The sequence below is a fragment of the Acanthisitta chloris genome, unplaced genomic scaffold (assembly GCF_000695815.1).
Source record: "Acanthisitta chloris isolate BGI_N310 unplaced genomic scaffold, ASM69581v1 scaffold23951, whole genome shotgun sequence".
Taxonomy (NCBI): Eukaryota; Metazoa; Chordata; class Aves; order Passeriformes; family Acanthisittidae; genus Acanthisitta; species Acanthisitta chloris.
The window spans coordinates 19270-34881 of NW_008658007.1; the positions used below are offsets into that span (position 1 = coordinate 19270).

General features: G+C 56.8%; 1 protein-coding gene across 2 annotated transcripts in view; it reads right to left on the reverse strand.

Annotated features, from left to right (window-relative positions):
- Positions 1-821: 821 nt before the first annotated feature.
- The window catches only part of GRM4 (glutamate receptor, metabotropic 4), a 20437-nt gene continuing 5646 nt past the window's right edge, over positions 822-15612 (reverse strand). Inside the window, exons 2-9 of one of the 2 annotated variants that reach the window (XM_009084956.1) lie at positions 14635-14770; positions 12732-12886; positions 12105-12245; positions 8688-8888; positions 7857-7993; positions 6325-7260; positions 1750-1996; positions 822-871 (exon numbers count right to left, since the gene is read on the reverse strand). In XM_009084956.1, the coding sequence (XP_009083204.1) occupies positions 822-871; positions 1750-1996; positions 6325-7260; positions 7857-7993; positions 8688-8888; positions 12105-12245; positions 12732-12886; positions 14635-14770 (2003 nt within the window). The remainder of the gene's footprint in view (positions 872-1749; positions 1997-6324; positions 7261-7856; positions 7994-8687; positions 8889-12104; positions 12246-12731; positions 12887-14634; positions 14771-15612) is intronic. The other variant, XM_009084957.1, reaches the window with a different exon arrangement.

Sequence of the window (15612 nt, forward strand, 5' to 3'; positions counted from 1 at the left end):
CCACACAAAGCCTCTCCCATCAGCCCAAACCAAGTCACCGAGACACAGCAGCCGCCGAGTGCAAAACCAGGGTCTTTTATTAGAAATCTCCTCGTATAAAAATCATCATGCTCTACACAGTCATCGAATAATTCATAAACATCCAGGCACTGAACTTTGTTTTTTTTGTGTGTTTTTGTTTTTTGACTGGTCAGTACATAAAGCAGACGTATTTCAATCCATATGGTCATCACATACATTAAGGAACCACCTATAGAAATCAGCACTTTGAACACAGTCTAGGTTTTATTTTATTTTATTTTGATGTCTGTTCTTTTTTATGTAAATTTTATGTATTTTTATTTACTTTTCCTTTTTGCAACATATAGAATTTGGTAGAATATGGGGAGAGAGTGAAGAAGGATGGAGGAAGACAGGAACGAAAGAAAATGGAGGATAAAAAAAACTAAAGAGAAAACAGAAGGTTCTGCACAACCACAAACAACCTCACAAATTCCAGAAAAGGGAAAACGTTGGGTCTCATCTTCTTTTTTTGCCAAAATACAGAAAAAAAACCCCAGAGACGTGCCGAAGTCCATCACCTGTTCCCCGCACTCCGTGCCCTGCTGCGCTGTTCCCCTCCCCGTGGGAGCCATGCACCGGCGCGTGGGCGCTGGGAGAGCTGGATTGTTCTTCATGGATTTTTTGCTGCTGCTGATGGCCGTTTTCCCAGGAGCTCTGCCCTGCAGGAGGAGTCCCCTGGCCGCACCTCCCCGTCCGTCCCGTCCCGGCGAGGAGCGGCTGGCTCAGCTCCCTCGGCCGCGGTGCCTCCGCTCCTGGCGCTAAATCGCGTGGTTGCTGTAGCTGACGTAGGTCTGTTTGGTGGCCAGTGCTGGAAGGAGAGACAGAGCTCACATGGACCATCGGCACAGCCCACGCTCCCCTTCTGGCTCCCGTCCCCGTGCCCCGACCGTTGTGCCAGGTGATGCTGGCAGGGATGTGGCACAGGGTGTGCTCCTTCCCTGCGAGGGCACTGAGCTGTGGCAGAGGGGCTGAGCCCCACAGCAGCTCATCAGTGCTCTCTGAAGACAGTCCATCCTGAAGAGAGACCCAGAGATGGGGCAGGAGCTGTGGGAAGGTGCTCTCAGGCTCCCATTCCCTTCCCTCAGCAGTCTCCAGACAGCTGTGCTGCTGCCATGGAGGGTATGATGCTCTGCAGAGATCCCCCACGAGGTGCCCAGGTACCAGGGGTCTCACGGGCACATGGGCACACTCCAGCCAAGGACATGGACAGGAGCTGGCACAGACAGCAAAGTCTGGGACACCCTGAGGAGCACAAACGTGTCCCCTGCAGGGACCATCCTTGTGGCACCACACAGAGGGGACACCCGGCAGTACACTGTGCCTTGCTGACAACCAAACCTTGCTGCAGGTTTCCAGCTGGTGTTCCCAGATAACAATTAGATAGAGCAGAAGAAATCAGAGCTGACAGAGCTATTTGTTAGCCGCGATGTTTTCGTAGCCGATCTGCCCATATCAAAGGCCTGTGAATTATTTATTCTGTTGTTTATTTAAGGGTACGTGACCCGCAGTGACAGAGTGAGAAATGTCCCCCCTGTGCCTCTGCCCCCGGCGCTGCCGCCGTGCCCGTTCCCTGCCGGGCACACCTGGAGCGCTGCCCACCCTGCCCACGCCCCCAGCTCAGCCCTCCCTGCTCCCAGGACCATCCTCAGAGGATCCTGCCGTGAGGCCCCACAGGACCCACCTTACCTTGTGTTTCCAGGTTCTCGCAGAGCTCTGATTTGGCCTCTCCATTGGGGCGGAAACCTCCTTTCTGAGAGAACTTGTTGGACATGGTGGCTGCTGTCACCACCGCCTTGAGACTCCGCTTGCGCTTAGGGACGTTCTGCTCCGGGTGGAAGAGGATGATGTACACCTTGGGCATGTAGAGCATGCCCAGGGACACCGAGGCACTCAGACTCACTGAGATGGTGAGTGTCGTGGTCTGGATGTACATCTGCAAGACACAAGGGCATGAGCTGAGACCCATCGCAGCTCAACGGGATCCAAAAGGGTCAGCTTGGAGAGGAGGAAATGGGGGAACGCGGAACAGTCGGGGTTAAAGCAATGGAGTGGGGAGTCAGTGCTGGAAATGCTGGCACCATTGGACCTTAAACACGAGGCTTGATGCTCCACCAGCAGCAGGACAGGAGCTCTGGTGCTGTGGTGATGGGCACAGCAGGGACACCCACTCCCAGGGCAGCCCCGCTCCCCATCTCCCTTCAACAGGTACTTCCCATTCCCCAGCTGGCTCCTGGGCCCTTGTCATGTAAGTCACATATTACACACCGACGTTGCCTTTCTGCAGTCAAAACTAATTTCACGCTCACTGTCCAGGACTAACGGTGACAGATGTTTTGCAAAATGAAAGCCCATTAATCTGACTGTAGAATAATCCATTTTTCTATGGAGAGCGTTTGGCAGGCTCCTCACAAGCCGGGGGCATCTGAAGCAGGAGGCGAGGAGACCCCCTCCCTCTGCCCACCCCACCTCTCGGGGTGGCTGCGAGGGCAAGTCCCTGCTCCATGGGCTCCATCCTCTCCACCACACAGCTCATGTGCTGAGCCTCTGGGGCTGAGCAGGGAGGGCACTCTGGGCCTCCAGATGCCTTTGCACACCTGTTTTGCAGGTCACTGACAAGGTTTTAGAAGGAGCCTTAAAGCAGTTCCTGAACTTCACGGATGACTCCGTCTCAGAGCACAGTGTCCAGGGATTCTCCTGCAGGTGTTTCACATGTGGGATTTGATGCTGTGAGGAGGCAGGACCTGGAGGAGCCAGGGAAGCCCAGGGGCTGTGGCAGTAGCCTCTTCCCCAGGGACACACACAGCACCTGGGGCCTGTTTCTGAAGCAAGAAGTGATGGGGGCAGACGCCAAGGCAGGGACTCCGCACAGCTCCATGGGCAGAGGCACATGGAGCAGCTCTCCATCCCAAGGGTCAGAGCTGGGGGGAGACAGCTGCTCCCAGACAGGTCTGACAGCCTCCCCAGGACCTGTGGGTCCTGAATGTGACCTGCAAAGCAAACCAAGCCATGGCCCAGAGCATTCCAACTCAGCCCCCGAAGGGAAATGCGGCAAAGCTTGTTCTGAGTCAACTGAAAATTTTGGTCTGTCCCCAGAATGGAACCTCCTGCTGTCACACGCGTCGCTTTGTTTGTTCCACCTTCCTTCTCTAGGCAGTTTTTGGAAATAAAAATGTCATTTCATCAAGCAAAGTCAAAACATATCTCTGTGCCAGAATATGTGTGCTTTTTTTTTTATTCCCTTCCCTTTTTATTCACTCCAACTCTCCAGACTCTGCCGTGGGTATTCTGGCCTGGCCTGGCACAAGGGCAGCACTGGGACCCCAACTCCAGGCACCCTAAGCCGTGCTGGACCCAGCAGGACTCTCCTCACACAGTGTGACCCCCGAGGGGCATAGCTGAGGCTCAGCACCCCTCATCTCCCCACTGCTCCTCAGCAATGCCTTTCCAAGGAGCCTCACTTTCCAATCCAGCAATTTCCATCTTTCATGCCTCTGCAACGACTCCCCCCAAGCCTTGGGACTCGGAGGCGTTTCAGCGAGGAGGGAGAGCAGCCAAGCTGAGCTCAAAGACGTCTCCGTGTTCCCCCCACGCGCCCAGACCAAGTTCCCAGCAGTGCCAGAGTCTCCCCTCTGCCAAGATCCCTGCTGGCACCAGCTCCCACACTCCTCCCTACTCTTTACCCTCCTGCAGCACTTCTGGGCTCTCACAGGGCCCTGGTGGTGACCTTCCCCCCACGATGCCCACGCCAGCCTCGCAGCTCTCTCAGCACAGCAAACCCCTCCACAGCTCAGAGAGGAGTATTTTTAGCCTGGAGCCCAAAGACAGCACTGAGCTCAGCTCAGTTAACCTTTTGCCACTGCAAAAAATGACCATTTCTCTTGATTTCAGTTCATACCCTCTTAACTGGTTCCCAGCCCAGGACTCTGTTTTGCCCCTCAGTTAACAACACTTGAGCTTCCTCCGGAGCCCTCGGCGGTGTGTGCTGTGGTTATTGGGGGAGTTCCAGCTCCTGGCCTGGCAGCACCTGCTGCCTCCTGGGCAGGACCAAAGGGCACAGCCAGCTCTGACTCAGGACGATGACCCTGCGTCGAGTGACCACTGTAGCCCGAGGTGACCCTGCACGAGCCCCAGGCCCAGCGCAGTGCCCAACCTTTGCCAGGGCCGGACGAGCCTGTCCTGCCAGAGGGAGCAGCCCAGGCTCAAGGCACAGCCCTGCGCAGACTGTGCTTGTCCCACAGCAAATCTCTGTGTTAACTGGGAGCTCTCCCCACTCTAAATCTGTGTCTCGCCCAGCTACGAGAGATTTTGTACCGCGGTGGGTGCCAGGGAAAGGCAAACCCGCTCACCCTCCTCCAGCACACTAAACACCACTGGACAGTCCCTCTCATTCCTTCCCTCTCCCTCTTTTCCCTCGCTGAAAGCAAATGTGATAAACAGGGAAGCAGACAATGACTCCACTGTTCCGCTGCCGCCTTATCAGCGCAGGAAATTGTCTCTTTCTTTAGATCCCTGTTATTGCTATTTCTGTAATCCGCCGGGATCGGCAGGGATAAGAGGTTCTTTTCAGAAAAGGCTTGGGGGACTTGTTACAGTAATATGCCACCTCCATGCAAAGTTGTGGGCACAAGGTAAAGTGAATTAGAATAAAAGCAGAGATTATTATCCAGCTTCTCCAGACCATGAGGCTGCAGCCTCAGCTGGGGCCGGAGCAGAGGTGCCAACAGTCTGGGGGTGCAGGTCTCCTCGGTGGCATCCTCAGGACTCCAGCCATGTTCTGAGGGAAGGACAACAGCCTGGCCAACACTCCTGGTGTTTCTTCTCCCAGGAGGGCAGACACTCCATGGAACCCGACAGGCCCTCGATCCTGGCAGTAGCAGGGTTAGGGTGAGAGGTTCCCTCCCCAGGCCCCTGGACGTATCCCATGGAGCATCCCAGCAGCACCAGCACCACACAGGGTGATGCCAAGATCAGTTCCTCCAGGTGTCATCCCACCCAGGGGGCACTTGGAGCCCGTTCCCACCACAGCAGAGCTGAGAGCCAGGCTGGAACCCCAAACCCCTCCAGGGGTCACTTGGCCGACTCAAGGCAGCGGCAAGGCTGCGAGACAGAGTTCTGCGTCCAAGGGGAGTTGGGAACATCACTTTTTCTGCCTCTAATCAGCTTGCTAGCAGCCTAATAACAGAGCAGCCCCGTGCATTACAACCCCCGACGTGAGGCACAGCCTATTGTGGAGCTGCTGCCTGACAGCAGCTTCGGCAGCCCTAAATTATCCCGTGACAAGCTGCAGTGAAGAGGTGAGCAACCTTGCGCATAATCTACAATCATTATCATTTCCATCTTTATTACCCACAGTATGCCAAGCACATTAAGGAGGCTTTCAGGGAGCTTTTGTTTTGCAATAATTTCTTAAAAAACCTGCTTTCTTGTTAGTATCTCCCCTGCCATCTCATCAAAATGGAAATGCTGCAAAAGGCTCCATTTATTTCCTTTAATTCTCCTTCACACTTCCAGCCAGCACCAGCTTGGTGAGACTCTTTGGTCGAGCCAAGGTTAAAGCTCCTGGGCAGCCCTTTGTGCTCCGGGGCTGGATGCTCTGAGCAGAGATAGTTCTCCAGGACATGGCAAACTCAGGTGTCCACAGCAAAAAGTCCCTCAGCAAACCTCCCCCAGCCCTTTGCAGCAGGTGTTCCCAAAAGTCTCAGCATCGTGAGGATACCTTCGGGGGGTCCAGAGAGGGACCGGGCGGTGGGTCACCCTGGGCTTTTCCAGGGAACAGTGACTCCAAGGTTTGTTTGTCAGAGCAGCTCTGGGCTGGCAGGCGTGAGCTGTTTGCGCTTGACATACAGGAGATGATTCTGTTTTGGCTGGCAGGCAAAGCATTCAGGAGATTTTTATTCTCTGTTCTTAATCCCTCACACTTCAGCATGGAGCCTCTTCCGGGCTGGCCTCGGTCCCATGGGAACTCAGCACTGGGGAAAGGTCCCTTTCCATGCAGAAATGGTGCTCATGACTCCAGGGACCTGGATCTTCCCTGGGGACTCATCCTGCCCCAGCCCACACAGCAGCAACCTGTGCTGCCCAGTGCTCCCATCGGAGAGGGGCAGCAGGGCCAGCAGAGCATGGAAAGCTCTTCCAGCCCCAATTCCCAAGCTGGCCAGGCCGCGGGGAAGAACTCCTTCCTGCCTAAGACCTGACAGCCTCTCTCAGCCCTGCTCCTCGCAGCCCACCACACACAGCCAGGCCTCTCCCCTCCTCCCTTACCTTTTCCGCCGACTGCGACGTCCCAAAAAATATCGGGATGAAGGCTAACCACACAATGCAAGTAGTGTACATGGTGAACCCGATGGGTTTGGCTTCGTTAAAGGTCTCCGGGACCCCGCGGGTCTTAATAGCATACACAGTGCAGGTGACCATGAGGAGCATGCTGTACCCGAGCAAACAGATGAGGGACAGGTCCGAAATGTCACATTTGAGGATGCCCCGGGCAAAGTGGGGGTTTGTAGTCCGCTGGTCCTCGTAGTCAATGACAGAGTGCGACGGGTCCACGATGAACCAGACGCAGACGCCGACGAGCTGCAGCGAGATGAGGCTGAAGGTGATGACCAGCTGGGAGGCAGGGCTGATGAACCGCGGGGCGCTCACCGACTTCTTGCCCTGCTCGAAGATGCGGTAGATGCGGTTGGTCTTGGTGAGCAGCGCGGCGTAGCTGATGCTCATGCCCAGCCCGAGGAAGATGCGTCGCAAGGAGCAGGTGCTCAGGTCGGGCTCGGCGATCATGAGGAAGGTGGTGGCGTAGCAGAGGAAGATTCCCGTCAGCAGGACGTAGCTCAGCTCCCGCCCCGATGCCTTAACGATGGGCGTATCGTTGTAGCGCACAAAGGTGATCACCACGAAGAGGGTGGCGATGATGCCCACGATGGCGATAAAGACAGGGACCACAGCCCAGGGCGAGCTCCACTCCAGCTTGATGATGGGGATGGGGGTGCAGCTGGTGTGGTTCTCGTTGGGCCGCTCGTTGAAGTGGCAGCGCTTGCAGTGGAACTCATCCAGCTGGTACTGGTAGCCGTCGCAGCGCTCGCAGTGCCAGCAGCAGGGAATGCCCTTCACCAGCTTCTTCCTCTCGCCCGGCTTGCAGGGCAGGCTGCAGATGGAGCTGGGGAGCTGGCTGCCGCCCCCAGGCCACAGCATGCTCTCCACCTGCGGGGGAGACAGCACCAGCCCCGCTGACGGTGTGCCAGGCCTGTGCCAGGCACCCCGGGGAACGGGGGCTGCCCTGCCCTGCCTCTGCTGTCAGCAGTGCTGCCTGGACCCAGCCCCTGACCCCATTGCATTGCTGCCCATACATCAGCACATCCCATGAAGGGTCACAGCCCAACCTGGCACGGGAACAGGGAGGTGGTGAAGCTCTCCATTGGCCTTTTGGGAAGATCAACACCAGAATCCCAAAATAAAGTCCCTCCTTCCCTGAGAAAATCCTGTCTGCGTGGTTCTGGCTTCTCTTTCCTGTCGGATGCCCAGAGTCCATGGGATACGGTCACACATGCTGGTGGGTCACCATAACTGAAGCACAAGTGTACATGGGGGACACCTTCCCCTCTGACTCCCCCCCGAGTCTGTCTGCCTGACTTTGCACCCTGAGCTCCCTGTCTCCTAGATCCTACACGGTGAGAAGAGAAACCTGCAGGACATTCCCCCTGGCACCAACCATGTGAAGCCCTGACTCAGCACCAGTGTTCCCCCTGGCACCGACCATGTGAAGCCCTGACTCAGCACCAGCCTGTCCCTGGCCTTACCTTGAGGTGCAGGTGGTCTGTCCACTGCCCAATGACTTTGTACTCAGGTGTGGAGTTCCTGATCTGGTACTGGTAGATGTCATAACGCCCTGGAGCATCTCCATTCTCATTGAACGTCACGGGAGTCCCACCAATGCCTGTGGGAAAGGTGGGGCTCAGCACCCACAGCACCCACAGCGTGGGGTGCCCTGGTGATGAGGTCCAAGGGGGTTCTAGTTTGATACTTCTCCCTTGCTGCTTCGTTTAAGAAAGGGGAGAAAGCAGCTTTAAAGTTAAATTGAGTGAAATCTGCAGATAAACACTAATGAAAGGAAGGAAGAGAAAAATCAAGCAAGAGGGAAGAATAAATGAAAGAGACACTGCAGAGGAGATCACAGGATGGAGATAAATAGAAGTAATAAGGGGACAAGACAGAAAATGTTTATTAAGGAGATCGAGCAGTGGAAAAGATGCGTTTCCAGAGGAGACCTAAGACAGACAAGGACAGAGCAGTGGAATTCAGCGGGACCTCTGCCAGGCAGCAGGCAAGGAGGCAGCGGGAGGAGAGGGCAAGGGAAGAGGCTGGGCAGGACAGCAGGGTGAGGGCAGGACAGCAGGTGAGGGCAGGGCGAGGGCAGGATGGCAGAGTGAGGCCAGGGTTGCTGCTGGGTTATGTTCCCAGGAGATGTGGAAGCTCAGACCTCCTCATCTGCTGATCTGCTGCAAACCCACCCCATCTCTGCATCCCACAGCTGCAGTGTGGCCAGTGCCAGATGGCAACGTGAATGAATTGTGGGTGCTGCAGTGTGACCCGTAACGGGGGACAAGCAGAGACCCCCAGGGCCGACAGACCTGAGAAGTTGACGCTGCGGATGTACTTGAGCAGCTCCACACCATCCACCGGGTCCATCTTGGGGCACAGCCCGACCTTGCCAGGACACAGGTTCTTGTGCATGTTGTGCAGCGCGTGCCCCATGGCATAGACAGCGTCGATGACAAACTGCACCTTCCCCTCCTGCTCGTACGAGGAGTCCTGGCCGATCCGCTCGCGGTCTGTGGGTACAGACAGGGCAGAGAGCCATCTCCCCGCGCCCCGACCGGCCCCCAGCAACGTGTCTGCTGCACCCAAACCCCTGCAGACAAGCTCTGGACTGGAGCAGCTGGAAACCACCCAGGCAGCATCCACCCCTGACTGCACATCCTCCCTCTCACTCCCAAAGCCTCTTGTCTCCCTGCTCCCCTCGTCACCCTCCTGCCTCGCCGGCCCCGCAGCCTCCCCAGCTCACAGGATCCTGCAGGGATCTGGCAATTACCAGTGACAGCTGCCTTCCTCCTGTCATCACCGCCCTTAATGGGACCAGAAACATGTTCATCACTTAGCAAAGACACTGATTCATGTAGCACACTGTTCATTACAGCTAAGAGAGTGTCTCCCATGGGGCACGGCCGCGACGGAGAGCCCTGACCTCTGCCCCTCCAGCCCTGCCTCCGTGGCCAGGCCGCAGCTCCCGGCAGTGGCCAGCGGGAAAGGAGGCTGTCAGGGAGGCGAGGGCAGGGCCTCCCTCCTCCGGAGAGGAGGCACATCCTAGAAAAGCCATGCAAGGGGGTCCAACTGGCTCCGCCGTGCTCGGACGTGCCTGATGCAAGGTGGGATCCGTGGGGACCAGACACACAGCCTGCCCAGGTGGGCACAGAACGGCACAAACGAGCGCTGTGTGCTCCACCCCTGCTGTGGGAGGGTGGGATGGAGCTGACACTGGATGTGGAACAAACCTGTGCCAAGAGGGAACAGCCCCCATGAGCTGTGCCGGAGGTCCCTGTGCCAGGAGGAGGTGATGTGTGCCACTGACACGACACTAAAGCGAATTGATAATGCACTGACCGACAGGAAAAGATGATATCACGTGTGCCACTGACATGACACTAAAGCGAATTGATAACACACTGACCGACAGGAAAAGATGATATCAGGGAGGTGAATTCATAGCCCATCCTTCAAAGTTCTAAAAACGCTTTTGGAACGTGGAGATTACTCATGCAAACCTCGCCAGGTGATCCCTCCTTCCACATTATTGACAGGAGCCATTAATCTTCCCCCTCAACTTCGGGCCCTTCCCCACATTCATCTCTGAAGGCACAGACAAGCCACTCTGTCTTGTCAAGATAATTACCCATTAAAAGAGGAGGTGTAATAGACTGTCCAGGGGAGCTGAGCCCCTGGGGATGGCCCTGCCACCACCCCAGCCCTGTCCTGCCCAGGGAACACATCGGGCAGCAGAGCTGGTCCCTTACAGCTCCTCAGATTCCCAATAGCCACCTCAGCCCCACACAGGTCCCAGGTTCCAACCCACTGCGCTGGCACAGGCTGTGGAGGTTGGATTTTCCTCCCAGACACCCGTGTGCCTTGCAGAGAGCACAGCCCTGCACGGTGAGAGATGCCAGCGCCGATGCCAAGGCTGAGCGCTGAGATAAGACATCCCTGGGGCTGTGTCTGTCTGTCTGTCTGTCGGCACCTTGCCTCAGGCCCCAGCTGCTTTCTCCAGACAGGAATTAGGCTGGTGCACAGCAGGGCAATGTGGAGCAGACAGCCGAGCCTCGTTCCCAACGTGGAGACAATAAATCTCTGCCAAACTCAAATAGATTAGGGCCACGAAAGGGATGTGACCCGCTGATTATAATAGCAGGGTCGTGCATCGTTCTACAGGGCTGGTAATTAATTTTCAAGTGCGTGACGAGGCTCTACAGCCCCCTCAGAGGAGGGACGCAGCTATCTTCTCCAGCAGTGGATGAGATGGGATTAGCATCAATTCCCATCACACCGCCCGTGCCAGCTTTTGGCAGGAGTTAATCAAAGTCCCTCACCGCAGTGTTCCAGGGAGCTGGGGATGGAGAATCCCTGATCTCATGGGTGCTGGTGGCACCTAGCACCCATGGCTCTGGTTTTGGGCTGGGTGAGCCCGTCCAGAGGCACAGTCCTCCCGCCAAGGATGCTCGTGGCAAAGATCTGATGAGTGCCAGGGCTGGTCTCAGGGTGACACAAGCAATTGCCACCAGGAGTTCCATCGCCCTAGCCCTCACCCCTCACCTTCCTCCCAGCCCTCCCATATGGGACTGGGAGCCATGAGCTGTCCTGTGCTGTGGTGGGATCCCCAGTTTGGGTTTTGGGGTGCAATAAGCAAACAAAGCCAGCGTTTCTCTGGGCATGTTGGGCTCTAGCCAAAGCTAAAGGAAACAGCCCCCAAAGGGCCATTTGCATCAGCACTGCAAGGCAGGAGCTCACAGATCTGCACGGGCAGGTGATTTGATTCACCATGCATTAGCTCCCCGCTCTATCTGCCAAGCAAATGCACAGGAGATGGTTTATTTGCTGACAAATTCAGGTAATTTAAAGACAGTTCCTAGGACATTTGCCATGTCGTGGTTTCAGCTGCCTCCACTGATACCTTAGCCCTGAAATATCACCCGTTTAAAAGCTAAGTCGCTGTGGAGATGAGGAGATCAGTGCTCACAGGGCCTGCTCATGCATCTCCTGGTGCCAAGGGTTTTGTGATGCACTCAGGAAGGATAAAGAGCTCTTGGGTACCCCAGGCCATGGCCACAGGCCAGTTTCCTTGCATGCCCTTGCTGCTTATCCAGCTCATGCTTATGCATTAGCCACAAGACTACCTGGGGAAGTTGCAGCACCAAAAAGCCCTTGCAGGCACAGAGAGGTGTCTCCAGATCATCCACTGAACGTTTGGGGAATGCCTGCAAGGACATGTGCAAGATGTGCAAGCACCATCCTGCTCATCCTCAACGGTGCAAGCAGGGGAAAGAAAACCTTAATGCTCAGACTCTCCAGGCATGGCCAGGTCCATCCACCCGATGGCACAGCACACATCTGCAGCTGTCCCTCCCAATGTCCCCAAGTCCTGCGTGTCGCAGCCCACGAGCTGCCGCGTCGTTATCTGTCTTCAGCCAGTGCCAGGCAGGCAGTAAATCTCTCCCATCTCTCAGTAAACATGTCACCTCCTCGAGCCTCCAACCATCACCTGACAGCAGCGCTGTCAGCAAGACAGATCCCCAGCTGCCTTGTTTACTGCAGCGTCCCTAAAGCCTCTTTTGGCTGGAAATGGCTAAAAATGCTCGGTGGGGGTTGAGGAGGGGGTTGGGGACCTGGGATTGGGCTCTGCTGGGTCCCCACCTGGCTTTGATGTTCAGTCAAAAAAACCACACTCACAACTGGGACTGCACCCCCCAGCTCCCCCACAGCAGCCCTGCAGCTCTTACTGGTGCACTTCTTGATGCTGCTGCCCTTCCTCAGCGCGTGCCGGCTCAGCTTGCAGTGGAAATTCTCCTCCCAGAACTCAGCAAACCAGATGTTTCGGCGGTTGTTGTCCAGCGTCCTGCTGGAGAAGTAGCGATCGAAACCTGCCCGGGGAAAAGGGGATGGAGGGAATAAACCCCTGAGAGGAGAGAGAGACGCGTAACATGTCCCCAAACTCCCCAGGCAGAGGGGAAGGAGGTCTCGTGAGTGATAGGGACACATCAGTGTGGTGGTGTCTGTCCAAGGTGACACTCGGGCAGAGCTGCAGGTGCCACACTCAGGGAACTCTCACTGCAAAACACAGAGACTCTCAGGGACATCGAGGGCAACAAGAAACACTTCTCTAGGTACATCAGTGACAAAAGCAGGAGTAGGGAAAACGTGGCACACAGATAATAAGCAGGTGATTGGTGGCAGCCAACAAAGCTTCACCAAGGGCAAATCAGATGGAACTGAAGGTCCCCTCCAACCCAAAGCATTCCGTGATCCCATGCTGATTTCACAGGCAAAGCCTGTGGAAGGGGCTGCTGTCAGGGCAGGTGCCTGGCCCAGGGGCGAGCTGAGTGGACCCACCAGGCACAGCCCCTTACCTCTGACAGAGACCCTCTTGGGCAGGATGGTGACAGAGCCCTCGGCCACCTCCTCCAGGTGCAGGACGGGGGCGATTTTGGAGCCCCAGCTGTCTGAGCCCATCCAGATGAAGTGCCCCGTCTGGTTCGCTCTCTTGGCTGCCTCCAGCACCCTTCTGTGGAGAGAGGCAGCAGGCTCTGGGGCACCAGCTCGGGTCCAGCCCCAGGGCAGTGGGAATCTGGTGTGGGGCAGGGCACAGAGCTGGTCTAAAGGCATAGACGAGAGCAAACGGTGCCACTCAGCTCCCACACCCTCCGCCCTCCCAGTCCTCCCAGCCCGGGCACACAGGCTGCTTCTCCCACCTCATTTGCATATTTGCTGACTCGTAATTGAATTTCCCCCTTAATTACCCAACATTAAGAAAAAAGAAAAATCAGGTTATGCCGCAGCAGGCAGGGAAAGCAGCAGCATAGAGAGCACGTGCACCCAGCCCCTCAGCATCCCAGGCCTTGGGAGAGAAACAGCCAGTGCCACCAGTGCCCAGGACGGAGCTAAACTGGGCTCTGCTGGGCTGAACCACACTGCTGAGTGGAGCTGGGAGCACGATGCCATCCGTGCTGCCAAGCACCCTCACCACGCCGGACACCCCTGCACACTCCTGCACGCTCTGCTGGTGTCAGCCAGAAACTCTGGGTCGGTGGATGGGCAGAGCACTCCTGGCTCCTCCGGGCTCTGCTCCCCGGGGCAGTGGGAGGCAGGTTGTGACTCACCCCCGTGTCGGAGCTGATCACTTCAAGTCCAGATGGTGTTTGCAACGCGTAATAAGGAAAAAAACCCATAGAAACCCAGCAGAGAGCGGAGACGAGATGGGAAGAGGCAGCGTGCGGTGGGAGCCGTGCCAGCTGCTCCGTGCTCATCCCAGGCTGCCCCAAGCTCCGGGTTCATCCTGCCCCAGGGCACTCACAGCCCACGTCCTGCCCTGGGCACCTCCAGCTGCCCACGGTCCCTGTGCGGGGCAGCACCAACCCAGGGCAGACCCAGGGTGCTCCTCGGGATCGCTGAGTTACACCCAGTCTGAGCCAGGCAGGAGTTCCACACCAGCCTTCCCAGGCCATCCTGCCCAGCAGCACGGCCCTGTGCCCCATCTCCCAGCTGGCACGAGGGTTGGGATCACAGGGGACTCCACACTGGGATAAAGCCAGGCAAGGTGCTGCAGAACTCCACTGCCCACAGCTGCAATCCCATTTGGATGGGGAATCGTTTCCAGGCCCCTGGTAGCAGGACCTGCCATTCACCCAGCGAGCTAAGTTCCCTTTCCCCCTCACCCCAGCCTGATGTCAGCCCTGCAGACATTTCTATTAGGGAAGGAGAAAAGAAACTGGGAGCGTTTGCACATCTGATGTAAACTGATTTAAACTCGCAGTTTACCCACATTTACATAATGTTTGCTGATTAATAAATTAGACACTTAGGAAATCAGGGGTGGCTCCATGTGAATCATTCTGCTCCATAAACAACAGAGCCGCAGACGCCTCTTCGCCTGCAGAGCAGCTCATCACCTCGAAGCGTGGCCACGGCCACGACCCTGCCAGGCAGCAGAGCAGCACTGGCTCCCCAAAAGGTGCCCCAGACCTGTTCCTGGCACACTGGGGCTGGGGCTGCACAGCAGAGAATAAGCAGTGCCTGGGTCCTGCTCCAGCCAGAGCTGACCAGCCCGTGGTGAAGCAGAAGGTCATGACAGCCAGAGCTTCCAAAATGATGGAGAGTGGATTTTCCCTCCGTGTGTGGCGGTGGCTGGATGGCAGTGACACGCCACACCCCGGAGTTTGGTCCTGGTCCGGCCACACTGCACAGAGCTACCTCTCCCTGCTGCAGACACGTCCCTCCCCCTGCCCTGACCCCAGCCAGGCCGACCCTCCGCACCTGATATCGTCCTCGTTGGCGAAGATGATGACTGCCCGTGCGTGGGACGTCTCCAGGAGGCGGCGGATGATCTTGTCAAACTCTCCCGGCTTGGGCTCCCTCGGGATCTTGACAGACTGGGCCACGCAGACCCCTCCTGCAGCACAGAGAGCCCTGGCACTGAGTGCCCATGCCCTGGGGACAGCCCCTCTCCCGGAGCTCCTCGGCCCAACGGGCAAACAGGGATCTCTCCAGCACACCCCCCAGGGCCAGGGGCTTGGCACTGCACCATCTCCTCAGCCCACCACCCCCAGACCTCCTGGCCACCTCACAACACCCCTGGGACAGCCCTCCCCTTACACCTCCTCTCCCAGGTTGCTGCTTTCACCCTTCCTCTCCCCCAGCTCAGCCCTTCTGCACCACCTTTCCCCCCATCCTACATCTCTGTAACCCCCTCTACCTCCCATCCACTCCTCTGGGTACCTCTCTGTGAGCCACAGCTGCATCACACCCCACACGTCCCGTGACAAACACATGGTCTAATCCTAGGAGCTCAGAAAGGATTTTCCAGCCATTCCTGAGCGCTAGCCCCTCTCCAGCCCAGGATCTGCAAAGAGTTCTGCACATGGAACGGCCAAACTCTGGCAAAACCAGCCCATGGGAAGAGCAGATGAGCCCTTAGCCACCAAGAGAGCAGCCAGGCCCTGCCGAGGGTTTTGCTCCCATCCCTGCAGCACCAGCTGAGCTCCAGCCCAGCTTTCCCAGGACCACTGGAAAAGCAGGTAATTAAAACTGAAAGAGACAAGGGGAAGTTGACAACTGACAGAGCCTCCCCCGTGGCTGCTGGGCTCCAGCTCCGCAAAGCCAGAGCCCTCCTGCTCCTGCACTTCTGCAGATGCCAATAAAGAGAGAGATGGGAGAGAAAATTAAACATTGCGGGGCCTTCTGGATGTAATTGATGGTCTCAATTTGCATAGTAAATGACACGGCTGATGCCTC